Source organism: Rhinopithecus roxellana, chromosome 17 (genome assembly GCF_007565055.1).
Source record: "Rhinopithecus roxellana isolate Shanxi Qingling chromosome 17, ASM756505v1, whole genome shotgun sequence".
In the NCBI taxonomy this organism is placed as follows: Eukaryota; Metazoa; Chordata; class Mammalia; order Primates; family Cercopithecidae; genus Rhinopithecus; species Rhinopithecus roxellana.
The window spans coordinates 96899914-96924050 of record NC_044565.1 but is presented as its reverse complement, the minus strand read 5'-3'; the positions used below and the strand labels follow the sequence as shown (position 1 = coordinate 96924050).

At 45.4% G+C, this 24137-nt stretch overlaps 1 protein-coding gene across 4 annotated transcripts in view; it reads right to left on the bottom strand.

Annotated features, from left to right (window-relative positions):
• The window catches only part of FHL2 (four and a half LIM domains 2), a 76144-nt gene that overhangs the window by 25932 nt on the left and 26075 nt on the right, over window positions 1-24137 (bottom strand). The window contains exons 1-2 of one of the 4 annotated variants that reach the window (XM_010360980.2): window positions 12028-12699; window positions 9857-9907 (exon numbers count right to left, since the gene is read on the bottom strand). The exons of 1 other annotated variant lie outside the window; for it this stretch is intronic. In XM_010360980.2, the coding sequence (XP_010359282.1) occupies window positions 9857-9907; window positions 12028-12282 (306 nt within the window). In that variant the 5' untranslated portion in view covers window positions 12283-12699. Of the gene's footprint in view, window positions 1-9856; window positions 9908-12027; window positions 12700-24137 lie in introns of those variants that run through there. 2 more of the 4 variants (XM_010360983.2, XM_010360981.2) reach the window with 2 other exon arrangements.

Sequence of the window (24137 nt, the reverse complement as noted above, 5' to 3'; positions counted from 1 at the left end):
TGTTTGTTTGTTTGTTTGTTTGTTTTGAGACAGAGTCTTATTCTTTTGCTAAGGCTAGAGTGCAGTGGTGCAATCTCAGCTCACTGCAACCTCTGCCTCCCAGGTTCAAGCGATTCTCCTGCCTCAGCCTCCCGAGTAGCTGAGGTTACAGGTGCCTGCCACCATGCCCAGCTAATTTTTATATTTTTAGTAGAGACAGGCTTTTACCATGTTGGCCAGGCTGGTCTCAAACTCCTGACCTCAGGTGATCTGCCCGCCTCGCCTAGCAAAGTGCGGAGATTACAGGCGTGAGCCACCACACCTGGTCACATTCCACTTCTTGAAAAGCACGAATTATTTTTTACTGTGTCAGAAAATCTATCTCAGTTTTAAATACAGGTAAAGGCTGGCACCAGAGCCCCCATCCTGTCCGGCTGTGACCCAGCCATGCATCTTCCCCTTCTCCCTGCCCCCAAAATAGAAAGGCAGGCATAGAAATAATATGTCCATTTCTATAAAAAGATTTTCCATGAGCTCTTCTTTATGATTCATGATTTGAATAGGAAGAAATCACAGCGGCAAAAGGGAGGGAGATCTGACCTGGGAAACCTGAGATTAGATGCAATGAGGCCACTATTACCCTTGACCTCGGTGCTGCATTGGGAGTGCAAGCTGACCTTGCACAAGAGAAACTGCCCAAGTCCCTGAGGATGAATCATTGCTCCCTATGGGAAAGATCATCCTGTAGCTGCCCAGGTATCCTGAGAGCAGGATAAAGGGAAAGACTCACTTCCCAAAACAACGATATAGAATAGTCAGAAATGCAGTGGCTGCAGTCAGTGGCTCTCTGGGCAATACTTCAAGCCCTTTCAACAGGAACAAGACACTGGCGAGGTTGTGGAGAAAAGGGAACATTTATACACTGTGCATGGGAGTGTAAATTAGTTCAACCATTGTGGAAAGCGGTATGGTGATTCCTCCAAGAGCTAAAAACAGAACCACCATTTGACCCAGCAATCCCATTACTGGGTATACACCCAGAGAAATACAAATCATTCTACCATAAAGACACATGTACAGGAAAGTTCATTGCATCACTTTTCACAATACCGATGACATGGAATCGACCTAAATGCCCAGCAATGACAGATTGGATAAAGAAAATGTGGTACATATACATCATGAAATACCATGCAGCCATAAAAAAGAATGAGATCATGTCTTTTGTGGGAACGTGGATGCAGCTGGAGGCCATTATCCTTAGCAAACGAATGCACGAACAGAAAGCCAAATACTGCATGTTCTCACTTGTAAGTGGGGGCTAAATGAGGGAACACATGAACACAAAGAGGTGAGCAACAGACACTGGGGTCTACCTGAGCAGGGAGGGAGGGTGGGAGGAGAGAGAGGAGCAGAAAAGATAACACTTGGGTGCTAGGATTAATACCTGGGTTGATGAAATAATATGTACAACAAACCCCTGTGACAACAGTTTACCTATAAAACAAACCTGCACATGTACCCCGAACCTAAAATAAAAGTTAAAAAAAAGGCGTCTCCACGCCCGGCACCCTGCACTTTTCCTAGGATGAATACACGGTGTGCATAAGCAGCAAGGGACGGGCCCTTCCCTTATGACCATTCCTATAAAATCATGTCAGAATGATCCTGGAGAGAAAGAGCCTACCACAGGAATAGCTGGTGTGGAGAAATGTCCGTAGGGCATTAAAAACAGACAATTTTCTTCAGGAATAAATGGCAATATTCCATCTCCTAAAAGTGGAAAGTTTTCTCTGTTGTTAAATAGGTACACTGGGCCGGGTGCGGTCACTCATGCCTGTATTCCCAGGACTTTGGGAGGCCGAGACTGGTGGATCACCTGAGGTCGGGAGCTCGAGACCAGTCTGGCCAACATTGTGAAACCCTGTCTCTACTAAAAATACAAAAAACAAAACAAAAACCAAATTAGCCGGGCGTGTTGGTGCATGCCTGTAATCCCAGCTACTCACGAGGCTAAGGCAGGACAATCGTTTGAACCCAGGAAGTGGAGGTTGCAGTGAGCCGATAATGGCACCTCTGCACTCCAGCCTGGGCGACAGAGTGAGACTCCGTCTAAAAAAAAAAAAAAAAAAAAAATAGGTAGACTGGTTGGCTATGTAACTGTGAGCAAGGGTCCACAGGCTCTATGAAAACTTGGTTCAATTTGCAGTCTTCAAACGATAGGAGAGTGAAATCCCAGAATCAGACCTTCTGATGCAAATAAAATATTGCCACCTGGTTTATGATTACAGGAAATTTGATAGAGTTTATTAATTTTGTACTATTGCATATACACGGTCCTGACAACTGTAAGCAAGGAAAAGATCATGTTTCAAGCATCCATTCTTGGATATTTCTGTGTTTACAGAATAATTCTCTTCCAAGAGCAATAAATACGCAGCTGGACACATGTGGCAAGATCCGTCCTTCTAAATCACTCTTCCTGGAGTTAAAGAAAACATTGCCTGGACATTCTTGTGATAACATCACAAGATGAGGCTCTTGAGCACTTGAATTATTATTCTGAAACCCAACGTATAAATATCCTTTGTACCGCGGCCATCTCGGGTTGGAGCAGCCATGCTGGCACAAGATTCAATGCTTTCCTGTAATTGTTCAGTTATTGGCCTTGAAAGTGGCTGTCATTTATTTCATCGCAATTGAGAGCTGTTTTTCCAACATATATATTTTTCCGATAAAGGGTGCGATTTAGCTGTGGGACAAGAGGCTCATGGCCCATTCTGTGCCCACAAACATAAGAATAATAATTTGGGAATTTGAAATAAGAACCATGAAAGGACAGAGAACTATAAATTGTGGAATTGTAAAAGCTGAAAACAAATCCCCAGATTATCTATGACAATCTCCTCATTCTATGGATGGAAAAACTGAAGCCCAGGCACATTTATGAAAAAGAGGGCCCACTGAGCTTTCTCAAATAGCCATCTGACTTAGAGAATATGAACTCCCAATCTAACTTGAAAGGCCGTCTGTGTGGGTCAGGACAAGCCCTGCTAGGGAAGGGAGACAGTCTACACCCTCTGTCAATCTCTGCAGAGCTCCAATTCTGTTGGCAGCTGGTGAAAGCGGTGCATCTGTTTTCCTCTGAGGTAATAATCATGACCATGATGCTCATATACCTGATGTGTGTTTTTCACCTCCTCCGAATCTATAGGACCAGGACAGAAAAAAAAAAAAAAAAAAAAAAAAAAAAAAAAAAAATCTGGCCAGGCGCGGTGGCTCACGCCTGTAATCCCAGCACTTTGGGAGGCCAAGGCGGGCAGATCACAAGGTCGGGAGATTGAGACCATCCTGGCTAGCACGGTGAAACCCTGTCTCTACTAAAAATACAAAAAAATTAGCTGGGTGTGGTGGCGGGCGCCTGTAGTCCCAGCTACTTGGGAGGTTGAGGCAGGAGAATGGCGTGAACCCAGAGGCAGAGCTTGCAGTGAGCTGAGATCATGCCACTACACTCCAACCTGGGCGACAGAGCGAGACTCCATCTCAAAAAAAGAAAAAAAGAAAAAATCTAAGGGAATAAACTCTGCAAATAAGTAGGGTTCCACATTTGCTCAAAGTATGACTCAGGTTATGAATGTCATCATGATGAATGTCATCATCAGTGATACCAGCTCCCAGCAGGAACAATAGCAGCTGCTATCTGCTCAGTGGGTCCACCTGGGAGGAGGCACCTGGCCCTGTGGTTCAGCTCCTAATTCTACAGAATTCTTTCTGAGAGTGGGTGGATCCCTCTTCCAACTTGTTCCTCATCTTCTAAGAGGTCAGTAGAGTTCTGCAATGAGCAGAGAGCATTTCTACTCCAACCAACAGGACAGAGCATAAAATGGGCGCCTGCAGGAACCTAGGAGCACAGCAGGATGCACTGTGTGAAAGCAGGCCCCTGAAGGAGGTCCACACAGTTACATACTGCATAAACCCTGAGCGTCAGAATAAACAGTCCGTGAGTTAATAAGCAAGCTCAAAGCTTCCCTTCAATTACAACGTGTTTAAAAGTAGAACTATAGTCCTATATTAGAAATCTCCTATAACTTGCATTTTTTTTGAAACAGAGTCTTGCTCTGTCACCCAGGCTGGAGTGCAGCGGCATGATCTCGGCTCACTGCAGCCTCCACTTCCCGGGTTTCAGCAGTTCTCCTGCCTCAGCCTCCCGGGTTGCTGAGATTATGGACATGCGCCACCACGCCCAGCTAATTTTTTTTTTTTTTTTAGTAGAAACGGAGTTTCACCATGTTGGCCAGGCTGGTCTCAAACTCCTGACCTCAGGTGATCCACCCGCCTTGGCCTCCCAAGGTGCTAGATTACAGGCATCAGTCACTTGCATTTTTTAAAATCCCATAAATACCTGATTGCTCATTCATTCATTGAATAAACATTGGTTGAGCTGGAACTATGTGTCTAATGTCACGAAAAGTGCTGAAGATACAAAGATGACTAAGATGCAGGCCCCTCCCCTTAAGGAACTTGTCATCTAGTGAGGAAAAGAGATATATACCAAACAGACTACCAAGCCCCGTACTCAGTGCGTGCTGGAGGTGCACAGGTATGATGGGCACGCAGAGGAGGAGCCGCTGAGAGAGCAGGCAGGCATCCCAGGGGAGATGCTATCTGTGCTGCAAACAGTCAGCCAGGTGATATGGCCGGTCAGGTCACGGGGTGGAGTAGGCAAAGCCAGAGAAACGAGAGACAGAGTAGGGTAGACAGAGAGCTCAGGAAGATGGAAGACCCAGTCAACAGTCAAGGCAATGAGGGCCTGGGCGCCTTGTTCATGGATTTGGGTGTGCCAAGCAGGCAGTGGGGTGACGGACAGCCCAGTGAAAGTTTATTGCATGGAAGCCTGCCTTTACTATGCAAGACGGGGGGCAATGACTTCTAAAAAATGTATCAGGGTATCAGAGTCCATTTCTGAATCATTTCTTCAAATAAAAGTAGGACATCTTGGTCCTATAAGGACTTATTCACCTAATTGTGCACAATCCATTTACTCTCTCTGAACTCCTCATCTCTCCTGACAGGTTATCAATAATTCCTGCCCCTCAGCTGGTACACAGGAACGCTAAAAGCATCCGGCAACAGCTTGCAGGGAGATACCCAAACAGAAGGTGCCACTCCTTCTTGTGATTTCATTGCATCAAATTCCAAATCAGTTTCCTGGAGTTCTTATTCCTCACCAAGCTAAATCATTCCATGATGTCATTACCCCTTCGGCCCCGAACAGAGTATTAGAAAAAGGTGGATCTTAGGGTACAGGCTTGACTCCAGGTCAAGGGAACTGCTATGGTTGAGGCAGGTGCCAGGTGCAGCTCGGAGGTCTGGGGATGGCCCGGGGAAGGTTTTGATCTCTGAGTCTCTCGCCAGCCCAGCTTTGACTCAGATATAAGAATAGGTTGGGTACAGGGGCTCATGCCTGTAGTTCCAGTACTTTGGGAGACTGAGGCAGGCATATCATTTGAGCCCAGGAGTTCAAGACCAGCCTGGGCAACATGGAGGAACCCTACCTCTACAGAAAACACCAAAAATTTGCCGGGTGTAGTGGCATGCACTTGTAGTCCCCACTACTCAGGAGGCATGAGCCCAGGAGGTCGAGGCTTCAGTGAGCCATGATAGCACCCCTGCTCTCCCACCTCAAGGAAACAGCCTTATGGTAACACAGACCATGTCTCAACAAATAAACAAAAAGGATCTAAGAATAAAGGTTCAGAGGGCCAGGGAGCAACAATGCACAGCTCCTACTAACAATTCATACTAATTTTAAAAGTTCACAAGCTTATCAATGTGATCTATTTTTTAAATTTTCAGATTCAAAAACTGTAAAACAAAGTATGAGTGGGGAAAGTGTCAAAGCTGGAGGAATATAATGGGAAAAGGAAAACAGAAAGAGTAAAGGGAAGGGGAGAGGAGTAGTGACAGGACAAAGAAAGGAAGGAGGGGGGTAAATGAAATGAGGCAGAAGAGAGGCAAGGACCCCACATGCCAGAAAGCTCTTTGTTTTTTTGAGACAGTGGCACTCTGTCACCCAGGCTGGAGTGCAGTGGCCCGATCTCAGCTCACTTCAACATCCACCTCCCAGGTTCAAGTGATTCTCCTTTCTCAGCCTCCCAAGTAGATGTGATTACAGGCGTGTGCCACCACACCCAGCTAATTTTTTTTTTTTTTTTTTTTAACCAGAAAGATTTCAATCAAAGGAAGGGCTGCCATGATAGCCTCCCTTGGCTTGCTGGCTCAGGCCTTGGAGTTCCAGGAGCCTAGCAGATCCCTATAGGTAAAGCCTGAAGAGGTCAGATTAGCAAAAGAAGTCTATTTAAGCATCCGTTTCAATGCACCTTTTATTGGCTACCTACTTTCATCTGACCCCAGTGGGCCCATTTTCTCCTTCCCCTTTGAAACCCAAAGTGCTTCTCCCTATCTCCTCTAACATAGTCATTTCCTAAGGAGAAATCTATGAACGTTCCCAAATTCTTCCTGCATGCAGCCCTTCAACACATGCAAAAGCAGCTTCGGTAAGTCAGTCCCTGGATCTTTAGATGCCACCGGGGATCCGCATGGGACATTCAATTGCCTATCAATAATCAACCAGAGCTTTCCAGAGCCAATTAGGAAAACTGGTCTATGTGGGCTCTTTTAAAAAATGTATTATAAAAGTGCCATGTTTTCATGCAATTGCCCTGTCCTCTGCCAAGCGTAAGCATTGGGAAGGGTGCCACTACCTGTCGCTGAGACGTCACCAGCAGGGAACACACACAGGCCCAGGGGCTTTGTGAATACTTGTGGAATGCATGAACAAATGAATGGACGGGTGAGTGCATACAAACATGTCGGAGTACAAACATACAGGCAAAAATCAAGCATGAAAAATGAGGAACATATTATGTGAACAATCCACTCTGCATAGCAAACCCAACATGTAATGTGGTTTGGCATATGACATCATGAGCTTCCAAGGCTGCCCTCGTCCCTCCTTCCAGATAAGCTGCTGCTTCCGCAGCAGATAGAACTCTTCTTGTTGTGTTTGGACTCCAATCCCATGTGAATACACAGCTGCACAGTCCAGGATGCAGCCTGGCCAGGTCAAGAAGCAAAAAGCCAGCTGGGAGTCTTGCCCGCTTTGGGAAGAACGCACAGATCCCCAACATGGGCTCCAGGTGTCAGCAGAAGGCCCTGATGTTCTACAGACGTGTGTTGCCTATAATCAAAGATCCTCCATTCAAAGGCACGGGACTCTCACACCTGGAAATGTGCTCAAAGAATACCCTGCACCATTTTGTTTTCCTATGGATGGGAGTATCTACACACAAAAACTGCTCACCCCCAACACTCTTCATTTGTCTAGCTAAACAATTTGTTTTAAACAGAAATTCTGATGAAATGGAGAGGGCCATCATGTCAAGGAAAGCTGCTGTTTTATAAACTAGAATAATGGATCAAGTCTTGGAGTTCCTAAAGAGAGAGGATCTCTTGAGCCCAAGAGTTCGAGGCTGCAGTGAGCTGTAGTGCTGCCACTATACTCCAGCCTGGGCCATAGTGTAAGACCCGGTCTCCACAAAAAAAAAAAAAAAAAAAAAAAAAAAAAAATATATATATATATATATATATATATATCAGTTGAATATCGTGGTGTGTGCCTGCAGTCTTAGCTACCTGGGAGGCTGAGGCAGGAGGACTGCTTGAGCCCAGGGGTTTGAGGCTATAGTGAGCTATGATAGCAGCTGTGAAAAGCTACTGCACTCCAGCCTGTGCAACATAGTGAAACCCTGAAAAAAAAAAAAAAAAAAAAAAAGAAGGAAAGAAAGAAAAAAGAAAGAAAAAAAGTCTATCTAGCATCCACTTGAAATCTATTTTTAAATTGTTGAATTTTAAACAATCTTAGTTTGTAAGGTATAAAATTTACTAGCTTACCACTGTGTAATATATTTATGGATTAATTTAATGAGCCTTTACTACATGCATGTACAGGCAGGTGTCAGAGATGTATTATAGTTTACATAAACTGGTAACTTCCAACTTAAAAATAAATAAATAAACATCTTCATTCCTCTCTGGTGGTTCTGTGTGAGGCAATGTTTGAATAAGGTAAACTGCTGTCTTCTGAATTATCTTTTGAATATTGAATACCAAAAAGAAATGGGAAAACAATAAATATCAAATTTCTGATCTGAAGTCCATGACTACAAGAGGAGTTACACACTTGTTCTGATGTCATTCAGGCTTTTGAATCCAGCCGACAAGAATGTATTGAGTAACCACTGTTTTCCATGTGCTACGTGAGGCACCGGGAAGTTGAGATAAAACACACAGTCTATGAATGAGTTCCAGTCTAGTTCTAGCTCCAAATAATTTAAACACCTTTAAGATCCCATCTTGTCGTTTAATCTCAAAACACGTCAATTACAGCCATGCAGGTCAACCATAGCTGCACAGGCTAGAATGGCGGGTGGCCTCGGGTCCGTCAATCACACCAGTGTGGGGACCGAGGGCGACTCCATCCTGCATGCTATGGCTCTACCATGCCTTCCCTGAGTGAGTTACGAACACTTCTACACCTACAAAACGAAAACCACCCACTCTTTTTCATGGCAGGAGTCTCCTCTCACCTCCCAAGTGTGGCTCACTCTTCACTTTCCCAGCCATCTGAGGTGCCTATGACCCCTACCCCCACGCTGGCCTTTCCCTTGGTGTCCAGCAGCTTCCATGAATGACTGGCCGCCTCCTTCTCACTGCAGTCCTGCTGCTCTGTGGGGTTTCTCTGGCACACTGCAACAGGACTCTGTCCCGAGAGGCCTGCACACTTCCTTCTGCTTCATTCATTGACTGCCTGCTTCTCACTGGCTCTGAAAGTTGTATTAACCTAAACAGACAGGTCTATTTCCTTGTTGACTGACAAGCTCCATATTTATATACTGCAAGAACATTCTGGCATTAATTCTGTTCACCCATGAAAACAGGGCAGCTGCTTGTGCCACAGACATCCCTCATCTCACTCAGGACTGTATGCCTGGAGGATCTTGAAACCGCAGACAGAATCAGAGCAGTAAAGGCATGGGTCACGAAGGCTGAGGATGAGTGTGAAGTCTGAGTTCACACCAGGCAAGACACCACCCACAAGCACTGGGATGGACCGGGGAGACCAGATGCTGCTCCAGACCCCTTGTGACATTCCCATGAAGAGAGCATGTTTTACAGCAAGAGGAAAGTCAAGACTCCCAGGAGCAAAGTAGTGATCAAATCTTTAAGAAAGGGAGAATGACAGCTGGTGGGGAGAATATTTAAGTAGATGCTACCAGAGAGCTGTAGTAGTCAGGATTTTCTAGAGAAATAGAACCAACAAGAGATGTACATAGAGAGATTTATTGCAATGATTTATCTCACGCAAGTACGAAGGTGAAGAAGTCCCAAGACCCGCAGTCAGCAGGCTGGAGACCCAGGAGAGCCGATGGTGCAAGCTGCAGTCTGAAAACAGCAGCCTCTATAGACCCAAGAAGAGCTGATGTTTCAGTGTAAGTCCAAAGGCGGAAAGGACCAATGTCCCAGCTCAAGCAGTCCAGCAGGGGGGCTTCCCTCTTACTTAGTCTTTTTGTTCTATTCAGGCCTTCAACTGTTTGGACGAGGCCCACTCACATTATGGAGAGCAGCCTGCTTGATTCGGTCTACCCATTCATATGTCAATCTCATCCAAGAACACCCTCGCAGACACACCCAGAACATATGATCGAATGTTTGGGCACCACATGGCCCAGTCAAGTTGACACATGAAAGTAACCATCACAGGAGCTAAAACTGAAATCCACAATTTAGGATGACAGAGGAAATTCATTTGACTCACCCCAAAGTCAAAATGCCAGCCTAGTCTCCAGGAAGACACAGTTCTCAGTCCCTAGAGAAAGCACATGCATTTTGTTTCAGATGGTCATCTTGAGGAAGCGACCTCAGTATAACGCAACCTGAGATGGACACTTAATAAATGTGGCTTTGATCAAATTCTCATAATAAAACCGCACAGAAGAACCCAACGTCTGATGTTTCCATTCACCCAGGGTCAAGGAACTTTTTACCTCAGGGCATCTGAGTCAGAGAGCTGCTTACCAACTCAGGCCCCCGTGCTGACAAAGGAAGCTGCCTGAGTCACAGAGGCTGAATAAACTGGCCCTCAGCACAGGACGGGAGTAAACTCCTGATATCTAGTCTGATTTGTGTGTGTGTGTGTGTGTGTGTGCAATATTCTACTGGGTGTTTTTGACTGCAATTTAAATATCTGTCAGTACTGGAAGTGGCTTAACACTCAATCTTGGGTCAAAGTATGCAGCATAAGGCCTCATAGAAATATTCAAATGTTAAAAAATAAATAAATATTCAAATGTTCCTCCCATGGTGTGTTTAGTGGTTAGAACTCAGGTTCTCAAGTTAAGCTGCCTGGGGTCAGATCTCAGGGCTGCCATTTACAGCCTGGGAAACCCTGAGTTAAAGTTACTTTGATCTCTGTTTTCAGTGTCTTTACCTGTAAAAATGAAGCTATCAAATATGTATACATTGTCTATGATGTCCAGACTTTTTAACAACCCTGCCAAAGAGACAACATCATTGTCGCTGTTTCCCAGTGGAGGAAACCGAGACACCACGAGATGAAGCGGTTTGGCCCAGGCTGCACAGGTTGAGGGACCCGGATGTAAATTTAGGCACCCTAGATGCAGTCCCCCGCGTCCTCTAGCCTACCGCATCTGCCTGTGGCTATTTGTGAGACGGTGAGCTAAAATGAGACAATCTATGTGCCCACAACAGTTTCTGGTCTGTAGCAAGCCCATCATCAGCCTTCATGGACATATGATGGTGTAAAGGCATTTTAAACCACGGCAGGCTATAAACACCATGGAAACACAATTCTATGTATCAATCGATGATCTTCTAAATTGGAGGGTGATCTAATCCAGTAACACTTGAAAAAATTTTACATAAATGCACAATGAAATGTTCTTTGAGTTTTGTTTTATTATAATTAAATTGATAGACTAGGAATTCCTGTACTTCTAAGACTTCCTGCAAATTTTTTTTTTTTTTGTCTAAAACTTCTTCAGGATAGTGCAAAACCTCTTTCCTTTAATATATTATTATAAAACACTCATTAGTAGAGTCAGCACCAAAAATGTGAGATGTATTTGGAGTTGTGTTTTGAAGACAGTTCTCCTGATTCTAAGCCCAGATTGTGATTTATTACCTTCCAAAATATGTGGAAGGGAGTGCGGGCCTTAAGTTCAGTGCTGTCTAAGTTCACTGCTGCTTGTAGGCCAGCGACACATTTCAGCTAACCGGGTTAGCCTACTTCCAATTAAAACCCGACTGGGGATATGAAAGTAAATATGATTGATTCATTTAAAATCAGAAAAACAGTATTTTCTTCCCTCAATTTCTAGTATGCTATGATATCACACGAGTGCAACTTAAGAAAAACTTAGAATCTTTTTCATTTAAAATACCCCTTTTTTATTTTTAACCGAATGGCTCAGTTATTAAATGTCTACACAAGTCAAGGAGTGAGGTCACACTGCAAGCTCCACTTATTTCTACTACAGGGAAATAGCCCGGACACCCCCGCGCAGACCACGGTGCCAGGACAACCGGCTCCGGAGTCAGGCCTTGAAGCAGGGGGACAGCGTCACCTCCCCGCAGCCGCTGGCTGGGACCCGCGGCCAGCCTTTACCCAGGCTCGCCAAGCCCCTGCCCGCATGGCGGTGCCCCACCTGGTGAGGACGTGGGCTGTAATCCCCCCTCTGGGGATGGGTCCGTGGGCTCCTCTGAGCTCCAGCGCCCCCAGGGTCTAGCCCCCTCTCATTGCTCCGCTCCCCTCTTCCCGTGGTCTCCCCACCCCCAGCCCCCAGGGATCTGCTCCCCTCTCCCGGGTCTACCCTACAGCTCATTTCCTTTCTCCCGGCTTCTCTCCGCACGGTTCGGCTCCCCTCTCCCAGTGGTCTTCTCCTACCCACAGCTCTACTCTCCACTCACCGGTCTCCCCAACTCCGGATCTGCTCCCTTCTCCCCGGGTCTCGCACCGGATTCGGACCCCTCTTCCGAGTCCTGGTGGCTAAGCCCCTCGGCCTCGCTTCGGGGCGCAGGGAGCTGGAGGTACTCACGGCGCCGCAGCGGGCCGGGGAGTCCCGGACGGGGCGGGCGGGAGCGGGCGGGTGGTGGCTGCGGCTCCGCTGCCGGCCGAGTGGAGCGCTGCGCGGCTCCCGCCCTCGAGAACCCCCTCCGTGTCATTTGACCATATAAGGAGATGCACGCCTCGGCTCGCTGGCACCGGGCGTGGGGCGCTGGGGGCGGGCGCCCCCAGGCCTAGCGGTCGCCGTGCCCCCGCCCCGGGCTGCGGCTCTCCCGGCCCGTGCCCTTTGTTTGCCAGGGCTCTTTCTTCTTGCCCTCCGGGTCTTGGGAGCACCGAGGTTATCCCGAGAGTCTTCTCCGACGTGGGCGTGAGTTTCGGACGGGGTCTGGGCGCCAGTGGCAGGGGTCTGCCCACGCCGGGATCTCTGCCTGCTCCCAGGAGAAGGAAGCTGGCGAAGCCCGCGGAGGTGCGGGGGGCGGCGGAGGGAGGAGGGGGCCACTTCTCAGGAGGCATGTGCCTGGGATGTATTTGCACGGTGGATTTTTTCCCTTCTTAACCCTGCAGATGCTTCTTTACGAAAAGAACCCCACAGATGACCATAAAGAATTGTTCGTTCCACTAGGGAGGGGACTAAAGGAAGGTCCTATCCCCACCTCTCCCTCTCGGGGCCAGAAGACTAGTTAGACATCCTGGATTCCCCTCCAGGGCGGGAAAAACAAAGTGAGCTGGGAGCGTGCCTCCCACACTCCAAGCCTGTGCCCTCTGAGTGAGGCTGACGCTGGGTAGGGACAGATGGCACTGTTCAACATTGTCGCAGGGAGAGCACAGGCTGAGCCCATCCCTGGGAGAGGGTACATCTTGATGGAAACATTTGCTCCCGAGTAGGTAACTGGTCCACTTGCAGAAACCGATGGACGATGAGCAGGTGGACAACAAAGGCGTCCTAGGCACTTTGGGGGCAGGTGTATTATTTTTAACATTCAGGGCAGCTCATGGGAATACATCTTCCAGAGAAGGCAGGAAGAACTCCGTGATTGCTTTCTTTTAGTTGATACCCGCCGTCTGGTAGCCCTCATGGATCTCGATCATGGAATTACAGAACTTGAGGATCAAGGGTTTCATCACCTTAGCTTCCACTCTGTGAGCGCTAGCTCTACCTGGTATCTCATCTGATCCACATTTCTTTAAGGTAAAGATTTTTACCAGATTTATGGTGAGGAAAGTTCAGCTCAGAGAGATTCGCTCAAGGCCACGTGAAAGGTAACTGTGCCAGCTGAGATTTGAACCGGAGTCCGGTAGATGGCAAAACCATGTAAGTATATTACGGTATCAGAAATGCCTCTCATCCCTTAGTCACTCAGGTGACTCCAGAGGACTGAGACTTGCCATAAGCCCAGCCAGAACTAGATGTGCGGAATACAGCGGCCCCCGACCTCGCCCCACGATGTCCCTGAAACGGGACACTTCCCTGAAGAACCTGAGTTAAGGCCACCCTACCTGAATTTCCACTAAGTGTCAAGGCAGGCTAGTATTTTGAAATTCAGAGCAAAGTTTGTGTAGAAAAGGCTCCCAACCCCTGACAGCTACCTAGCTGTGTTGTCGATATCCTTCCATATTAGGAAATGGTCTCCTGGTTCTCAAATGGTGAGCCTTAAGCTTCAGTTTGTAAAAACAACTCCTAAAATGATGAAGCATTAATTCTGCATTTATCTTCTTTCTGATTTCCTCTTGTCTTACATTTTGATTTTTTTAAGCTTTCTGACTTATGGGTGTAATCCATTTAACTTTGCTTTTTTTTTACTGATAGAGTTATTTAGTTCTGTTATTTTTCTTCTAATAACTGCTTTAGCTGTGCCACATAGGTTCAGCAATGTTGTTTTATTATTAAGAAATTCTGCAATTTAATTTTGTGTTTCATTTTTGACCTAATGGGTAGCAGAACATTTTAAATGACCCTGTGGTAATTTGATAGGGTCAGCAAAATCCAGACTCTGGAAGCAAACATACCTAGTTTCTACAACAACAATGCACAAAGAAAAAGAAGAGAGATGGAGGGAGAAACCAATAGATTAAAAAAAGACTTAGCCAACTACAATGTATGGATCTTATTGGATTCTTTTATTGGATTCTAATCAAAGAATAAACTAGTAGAAAATCAATTTTTATGAGACAATCTGGGAAAATATGACAATGACAGGATATTTTCTAGTATTAATGAATAATTTATTTTAGGGGTGATAGTGTGATTACACACACATACATATATTTTTCTTAAGTCCTTGCTTTTCAAGAACAGCGCCAAAATATTTCCTAGTGAAATAACATTATGTCTGGAGTTGTTTCAAAATAGTTTGGGGTGGGGAAATGGATAGGGCCTATATCTATATGAAATACGATCAGCCATGGATTGTGGATAATCGCTGAAGTTTGATGATGGATATGCAGTAGTTTATCTTGCTATCTTTATCTGTCTCCTTTAGTAATGCTTGAAAAATCCCATAACGACAAGATTTTTAAATTACAGATGAACATACCATTTGCTCTTTACCCAGCATTTTCCTTTATAGGAAATTATCTTGTAGATATGCTTGCTCATGTGCAAAACTATGTACACACAAGGGTAGTCATTGTAGAATTGTTTGTAATAGAAAAATACTGGACCATGTTATGTGTTCATCAACAAAGGGCTTAGTTAAATACAGTATGGTGCAGTTTAGAATTATTTACATATGCGGCTGTTAAAATGAACGAGGTAACTATATTTACTGATTTAGCATGATCTCCAAGATAAATCAACTGAGAAAAAATAAAAGTAGAGAACACTTGGTAGGTAGAAACCAACCACTTGTGTTCATGAGCAAAGAAAGGACCAGGGAAGACAATGTATACTTATAAGTGGTTACCTCTGGGGAGATCTGGGTGGTCAGGGGTCATGGGGTGGAAGGGAGATTAATTTTTACTGTACACATTTTTATTTCTTATAAATTTTGAGCTATGTTAATGTTGTACTCATTCAAAAACTATATATATATATATTTGAGATGGAGTCTTGCTCTGTTGCCCAGGCTGGAGTACAATGGTGCCATCTTGGCTCACTGCAATCTCCGCCTCCCAGGTTCAAGTGATTCTCTTGCCTCGGCCTCCAGAGTAGCTGGGACTACAGGCATGTGCCACCACATCTGGCTAATTTTTTGTGTTTTTAATAGAGATGGGGTTTCATCATGTTAGCCAGGATGGTCCCCTCGGCCTCCCAAAGTGCTGCAATTACATGTGTGGGCCCCTGTGCCTGGCCCAAAAACTAAAAATACTTTAAAAATAAAAGCAACACACAGACTCCTTTAAGGAAAATAGGAAACAAATTTGTTAAACTGAGATGAATTGTAAGTCAAAGGAGGTTGGCAAGAAATAGAGGAAGGGAATGCAGTTTCTGGGTTTAATGACATGTATGCTTTGATGAGCAAGTCCATCGAAGAACAAAGTATTAAAAACAAATTTTCATGAGACAATCTAGGAAAATGTGTTTTGAAAAGTTTCATCTGTCTTGTACATCATTATATTCCTGGGACCTTGTTATAGAGCATGGCACATAGTATGTGCTTAATAAATACATGTATTGAATAAGTGACAGATCACAGAATTGTTTGTGACAAGTCTTTCACTAGAGTAAGACTTGTGTAACGCTATCTATGGCAGCATAGCTTGATCTTTGAAGTCAAGCCAGGATTTGAATCTCTGTTCAACGTATGACTAGCTCTGTGATCTCCAGTAACTACAAAACTTCCCTAACCCTCAGTTTGCTAGTTTGTAAAATGGGTTAATAACATATAGTTTGTGAAATTGTGGCAAAGGTCTTTTGAGTTGATGCACATAAATCACTTAGCACTATTAGCACATTACTTGGCATGAAGTAGGCCCTTAGTAAAGTCCTCTGTTTTATTTAATGGCAAAGGGGAAATTAATCCAGAATAAGAAGTAAATGGACTTAATTCCCACCAGAAAGAAGAATAAAGGTTCAGATCCTGTTCTAAAGATGACAGATTATCTTCTTGAGAGAAAACCTCTCTGCTACGGACAAAAGGCTAGTTCATGGAAGAAAAAAAAAAAACAAACATTAAGAAGTACTATTTCCTGGGGAAAGGATCAACGGTGACTGTGATGAGTTATTCAAGTTCTTCTTTTGTTTATTCCCATTATCCTTACATTCCTTCTTGAGACAACACTGCCCATAATGTCTCCCGTCTCTCCTGTAGGTGGCCTTCAGGGAGAGACACAGCTAGGAAGGGAGGAAAGAGAGGAGGACACTTCCTGTGGCTAGCAGGTCTCAAAGCCTGGTCCCAGAATGCAGCAGGATCCCCTGCAAACCTGTTAGAAGTTCACATTGTCAGGCCAGCTCCTGCTTTAACAAGCCCTCCAGGTGATTCTGATGACTAAAGGTGATTTGAAGTAAAATAAATACCTCTTAGGGCTTCCAACTCTGGACTCAGTAATTTACCAGAAATCTACAAAACGTCAGTTTATGGGGTGGGGGAAGGAGAGTGAAATAGAGAGAGACTAAAGGTAGACTAGACTCAGGAACTCTAAAATCCAGTTAGAAGTATTACTTCCTCTGTCAGTTACTTCACTCAGGGAAGCAGGAGGTAGAAAAGTTTCAGCCAGTGGGTCTGAGCTGTATAAATGCTGAAATTTCATTCTCTGGGAGAGAAGGAAGAAAGGCAGAGCTTCTAGGAGTGTGCTCGCAACTGCCACTCTGTGGTGAGGTCGTGGTGGGGGAGGCTGGTGGGCTAGACCCATCTGTGCAGGGGCAAACAGTAGTCTCTTACCCAGATGTGGGCTACCCCAGGGGGATTAGGATGAGCTCACCATTACCAGGTAGAAAGTGAACACAGGAAAACGTGAGCTGGAGGTCAGACTGCCTTACATTCATTACCCTAACTGACCACTGCCATCAAGATTGTTAAGCATTTTGTCACCGTTAAAGGATTTCACACAAGCTGCTCCTCCCACTCAAACCTTGGCCAGGAAACTGGTGAATGATTTGCCCTTGATTCAGAGGTAATCGTTCTTAATTGCCTCACATGGTTGGAAGGTGAGTAAGTGTCTAAGATCATAAACGCTGGCGGGAAGGGGTCAGGAGTGATCAAACCAGCTCGCCTCCTGGCAGTGGGGTCAGAAGGCAAGTCCCTGCACGCCTTCCCATGACACAGTACCAGATCCCAGGGTGGTGGCACAGAAAGCTGGATTCACTTTTTCTGAAAACACTATTTGCCTGGCTCCAGCAGGAAAGTCTATGGAAGATGACTCTACAGGCAGGGTGTACACCTGCCTGTGCCCGTGAGCTGGGTGCAGTTGTGATGGGAGACCCAAGGGCCTCCAGCAAACAGGAGGAACTTGATCTGGTTACAGGAACGATCTTGCAGGATCCAAACTTTGTTCCTTTGCCTGTCAGACTTTCAGGAAAAGCTCAGCTTTCCACAAAGGGCAAACTCTTTTCCTTTTCTTCTCCCTTCTGTCATGCTTTGGTTAGGAGGGAAAATGCTTGTCTCTCTCTTGAGATACAAAATTTCCATATCCCGTTTCTTCCCTCTCTCCTTTTTCACAAACTGATTTATTGGATGCAAACAGTCAGTGTTTAAAGCCTCAAAAACATGCCAGACTTTGAGCCAAATCCACAAACAACTCCATGATTCCGAGTTTCCCATCCTTGGTTAGAGTTTATTTGGAGCGTTGGATACAAGTTTCCATTGTGGCTTTGATACCTCATTAAGAAAGGCTGTGTTTGGTACATTAATGACCAATAGAATGAAATTATTTGCACCCATAGTTCATTTGGGCCAGTAAATGTTGCTGGATGGTTTCAGATGAAAAGTATTTGTAAGGTAGACTCTGAAAAATCTTACTTCTTTTTTGAGATCTCTTCGTCTCTGATTTCAGTCCTTTCAGCAGCAATCCATTCACTTCTCTGCTTGCCTCTCTTGCAGTTTTACTCTTTTTTTCCTCTGTCAACGATTCCAAAATCCATTTAAAGGGAGTATTAATGTCTAAAGTCTGTGCAAACCTGGCAAAATTCTCTTTTGAATGAACGGTTTGCTTCCCTAAAATACCTGAAATGGGAGATTCTTCCAGGCATTTCTGAAATGGGAGAGTCTCATGACTCACTTGTTCCTCAGAATGTTTATTTTATTTTATTTGAGATGGAGTCTCACTCTGTCACCCAGGCTGGAATGCAGTGGAGCAATCTCCACTCACTGCAAACTCTGCCTTCCCTGGTTCAAGCGATTCTCCTGCCACGGCCTCCCAAAGTGCTGGGATTACAGGCGTGAGCCACCATGCCTGGCAAGAATGTTTACTTTAAATCACACCGAAATCTGTTATTCTTTGTGCATTAACTTTATGAGTCAACATTAAAAATTTGAAATCCCAAGTTCCCTCTCCACTGCCACCAAGGTCATTTTGTGCTATTTCTGCTTTGATTAGGGTCATTAACAGAAAATCCAAGTGGTCTAAGTAGAAAGAGCCTGGGCTGGCCAGGTTCTAGGAGGGAGGGGGCGAACCCCAGGCCCAGGAGCTCCTATGGAACAGTGTGTGTGGCCACAAGTAACACCCTTCACCTTTTCGTGTCTTTTTTACATTACCTGTGAAACAAAGAATGTACCACCCCTCTTCTTACTTTAAAGAGTTATTTCACATTATCTAGTTTTTCCTCAAGCCACTTTCATGGCTAATTGACAACTAAGAATGTCTTCTGTGGCTAATTCTGCCCCATGGTACAGATTTGTGTGTGATGAAAAACTATGCTTTAAGTTCTAGAGAGCATGTTTAGGAATATCTTTCCCCTATTTCAGAAGATGCTTTAAAATTGGACCTGGGAATCATGACAGAGCTTCCTGGAACAACCAAGCATCTTTCTCCATCATTGCTGTAGTAGTTGACTGCTGAAGTACTGGAAACAGATTTTCTAAAATATCTGACCTTTAGAATCTCCTGGCAGGACTGTTTGCCAAAAATAAAAAAAAACTTCAAAAATTCTGGGCCATCCTAACACTATAAATATACTTGGAATCATGTGAACAGTCAGAGATGCTGAGCAATTACTCTTCAGTAGGACCAGAGGAGTCATTGTCTCCACGGAGGGCTGGAGAGGTTCCAGTGGTAAATTACCATTAGATATCTGAACTATTCATGTAGCCATCTTTGAACTCGAGGCGAGGGCTTTTTCTTTATATATATATATATATAGCCTTCCTTTTAATAACTTGAAATTCAATTTCCATTTGGCACATGGCTGTAATGTAATCTCGCTCCCCGACTTTGCTAACATTTTCTGGACTCAGTTCTCTGTCTCACCCTCTGCATGGAGGGTCTGTCTGTACTGCTGTATTGCTTCTGGTCCCTTGAATTTCCAGGTCAGCGTAGAAGCAGATGGAGAGAATGCTTGAGAGGTTTTCTTTTTCCAAGAATATGTTTGGAAAGTGATGAGGTCAGGAAAGCAGACACTGTGATCCTGTGCGGGAGAGAGTCTTTGAGAGCCCTCGCGGCTCATTCTCTTTGCACCTCACACATTCCACCTGTGGCCAGTGAGGGGCGAGCCTTTCATCCTGTGACTCCTGGAACTGCCTTCCTCACTCTCTTCTGCCTGGTGGACTCCTGTTTATCCTTAGACCAAATAAAGTATCCCCGCTAGGAAGGCTGCATGGTAGCCATCATAGGCTCATTTTTGACCAGTCCACTCCTTCTTTCCCATGTTTAGACAGAGGAAAGACGGTGGGCTCCTTCGGGGCAAGAACTGAGACATTTGAATCTGTGTTCACAGCACTTTGCAACTTGATCAGTATTACTGAATTTAATTCACTTTTCTTGAAAATGCCTAAGCTGCCAGGCTCAGTGGCTCACCCTTGTAATCCTAGCACTTTGGGAGGTTGAGGCGGGTGGATCACAAGGTCAAGAGATTGAGACCATCCTGGCTAACGTGGTGAAACCCCATCTCTACTAAAACAAAAAAATTAGCCGGGCATGGTGGCAGGCGCCTGTAGTCCCAGATACTCGGGAGGCTGAGGCAGGAGAATGGTGTGAACCCGGGAGGTGGAGCTTGCAGTGAGCAGAGATACTGCCACTGCACTCCAGCCTGGGCGACAGAGCGAGACTCTGTCTCAAAAAAAAAAAAAAAAAGAAAATGCCTAAACCAATATAAGGCTGCTATACAATGGCTCTATATGACCCTGCTCAGAACAAACACATCAGGCCCATTTCCCATTTAGGCAGTTGAGTTATCTGGGCTTGGCACTGAGATCCAGTTGGCAAATAACTTGAATTAAAGCAAAGCCGAGAGCTTGGCCTTCCAGATGTCAGTAGATGCAAACTTGGGAATCTCTGCCTGAATTAAAGGAAGTAGCCCCTAGGTTATAGCATCCACAGATACAATGAAGAACTGAAAATGAGGATGCTGGGAAGTGTGCATGTGGACATTCTTGGGATGGTGCTTCTTTCTCAGAGTCCAGCTTTTCTTCGCTAGTGAGGATCTGCTTCTCCTGCCCCAATCCTCCTCCCGCTGCCACCACCACCACCAGCCTAGGCCTTAATCACAGAGAAGGTCACTCATTGAGGGACTTCCTTGAAGTCTGCATCCTGCAAACGGAAGTCACCATCTTAATTTTTAGGAGTCTATCTGGGGAATTCATGTCTTTAGTTTCTGCTTGGGGCATGTTGATTTTCTATCAAATGCTTAAAAACATTTCTGTCTATACGAATCAAATAGTAAAATATAAAGTTAAACAAAAATTCTGTCTCCCACAGAAATTCCGTAAAGTTTCTTTCATCTCTGCCAGCATGAGCATGTGTCATTTGTGGAAGCAGACCTACTTGCCATGACAACAACTCTTCTGTGGCTTTGCAGAGGCGTCCTCCACAGTTGTGGTGTGCTTTTACTAGGCAGCCGGTAGAAATGGCCCACATAGGACCACTACCCTTCAACCCCACCTATTTTAAAAGGTGGATTCATTTGGATTGAGAAACTGGTATTTTCCCCACACTTGCACATATTTTGGATGTATAAATATTTTCAAAAGATAGGTTCGACTAATATATGCACACCTTCCTTGACTATCACCATCCAAACCCACAGAGACGACTGGGAATTTCCAAGTCTTGTAATCCTAATGTTGACTTGAGCATCCACAGGCTGCCTTAGAACACTTTCCAACCAAGACTGCCACCAGCACTTTGGCACTCAGAATTACAGCCTTCCCTTACCAGAAGTACAGCTTCACCCAGCCAGTTGGCTTTGTATTGAGAATTCGTTTATTTTGGACAGGTCTCTCTTCCTCATTTACAACTGGCACGTGGATGCAGAGAAAGGACAGCAGCTCCTGGCTGGAGCAGAGCTAATGGGGCAGACAGTTAGTGAGCATACACCTGACGGCCCTGATCCTAGCAGTGGAGTTTGGAAGAGCAATCATTCGTCATCACTACCACCACCATGATGTTTATCTTATTTATTAGCATATTTTGACTGCTGAGAGGGTGGCATTTTTGGTATAGGAAGGTGAGACCCAGAGTGGGTCTTACTCTTAGAGTCTTGAAAGATTACTTTCTTCCCCTTTACGTCTGAAGCTCTCAGAAGAGAGGCAGTTTCAGAGGGACCCCTACATCCAGTGTGACGTAAAAAGCAGCAGAGCAAGGGCAGAGGGGAGACCAGGCTGAGTCAAGGCAGCACCAGGTCATGGTGCCCTCTCTGTGGGTGCAAGAAAGCAGCAGGAGGTGGGGATAGGAATGGCTGAGACGGGGGGCTGTGGCCCAAAGAAGGAGAAAGCCTTTGTGCCACAAGGCTTTAGCTCACAGAGACGGAGACTCAGAGTCCAGATGGGAGGAGCAGGCCCAGTGAGAACAAAAGGAGACCCTCTGCAGGAAAAATGGGCAAGTGAGGAAAAGAAAGAGACTATAGGGAGAGCAAGCCAAAGGAAGTTTTTGTTGGGGAAATATTCGAGGAGTCTGTACTTGGCAGCTGTGCAATTTATATGTGTAAACAAGGGCTCTGGGTGTAATTCACCTGCTGATTTCCGGGAGTCAGGAATCGTTTCTGAGTAAGAGGCTGAAGTTGCCCCCAGCAGTCTCCCATGATGCCCATGTGTGACTGTGGCTATTCTAAGTAGGCCCTGGCATTGCAAGCCCAGCAAGATAGCCAGATAGGGAAGGATAGGGGAGATTTGCCAGCTCTTTAGGTCAGACCCCAAGTTAATAGTACATTTTACATTTTTGTGCAATAAAGGCATTAATGTAATTTACAGCTTGGTGCCAGTTTAAATATGCATCTGTGCTTAGGATCAATGCTACCATTTCGTTCACTGTTTGAGAGAGTCCCATTTCTGATGTGTTAGTAAATAAAGTGATATTATTGTTCACATGCCCATCTAGGCTCTTTGTCCCAGAAAGAGGATGCAAAGGGGTGATATAAAATCCACCGTGGAGCCATCTCAGGGCTGGTTGTTCTTGATTCCCCTGAAAATCTGGAGCTGCCTGTGTGAATCAGACTGGAAAAACACGTGGCTGCACTTTTCCATGAAGCAGGTAACTAAGCCACAGTTCATGCCTGGGAAACCTGCCCTAGCATCTCTGCCAGGAGAGCAAGCCGACTCCTGCCTGGACTCCCACACGAGAGCCAGTGCCAAGTACACTGGAATGAAGGGATACTGCCGAGGATCAGGAATACCAGGAGCTCAGCCCAGTTACCAGGCTGAGCTGGGGATGCCGAGATGACTGTGTGCACTCAGGCAGAGCTGGAAGCTGAGTCTGCCATCCAGAAGGCAGGACCCAGACAGAGTTCAGGGATCGCACCAGAATCGGGACACGGGAGAAGTCTGCTAACCTAGGTCCAACCCCGAATCAGATTCAGATTCAGAGCAGGAGGGCAGCAGGACAGTTTTGTCTCCCAAAAGGAATCAGGCAGAGGCCAGAGACGCAGCTTGCCAGCTAGGAGAACACTTGAGCAGTCTTAAACCCAGGCAGGTTACTGGCAGTTGCTTCACCTTCTAGTGACCTCAGTTGCATGCCTGCTTTCCCCAAGCAGATAACCCCACACAGCTGCAAAATGAATTATTTTCTTTTCTCTGCTTCTAGAGGGTCCATGACCATTGTATTGGCAGTTGGAGAGGTGAGAGTTAAACTGAATGTGAGCCTGTGTCAGGGGCCGTGACCCATTTTAATGGAGGGTCTCTAACAGCACCAGTCTCTCAGTAGATATCACTCAAATGGTGCTAGGCTACCTACTAGCAGATTTAGCACGGTGATGACTTTTGAAGTCTAAAGTTTTGACTGCTAATCTCTGGGAAACGTGTCACATCCTATGCTATTATTTGGTGGTGGTGTCCAAAACCAACACGTTGGTCTTTCTCAGACGAGAAGGATTCTTGGCACAGGCAGGAAGAGGGAAGTGTGTGGTATGCGCGTCTTCCTGTATCAGCTTGTGTTTCTGTTGTGCTGGAAACCTGAGGTGTCTGCACTGGTGGGGAAAAAAATGCTGCCAGATTTAAGGTGAGGAGCAATGGCATGACTAATCCTTTCAGATAGAAGTTAGCAGTGCTGGACCCTGGAGGTGGTGGTTATAGCTGCCAACATTCGAAAATGGACTGTTATTTTAGGAAGCCAGGTGCTACACATTGAGCCAACCTCAGTTGAGATGCCTGAGGACCAGTACATAGAAGGTTTTTAAGCTTCCACAGTTCCATTTCATCTTACAAAAGCTCCACCATTTTGGCCCTGAACCTACAACTTGCTTATTGAATCTTTGTGAAATTCGAAGGGGAGAGGGAAACAGTAATATGACCCAGCATAAGAGAAGTACCAGCGAGCCTCTGTGGACACAGGTGTGTGCATAACCACCATCACTCTAATCCTTAGATTCATCCTTTCTCATTTCAGTCAAAAAACTGATTCTAAAATTAAGGCAGACTGACACCCACTACGTCCTAAACTGTAGACACGTGAAAGGTTATTAGCACAATTTCCTAGTATTATCTTTGAC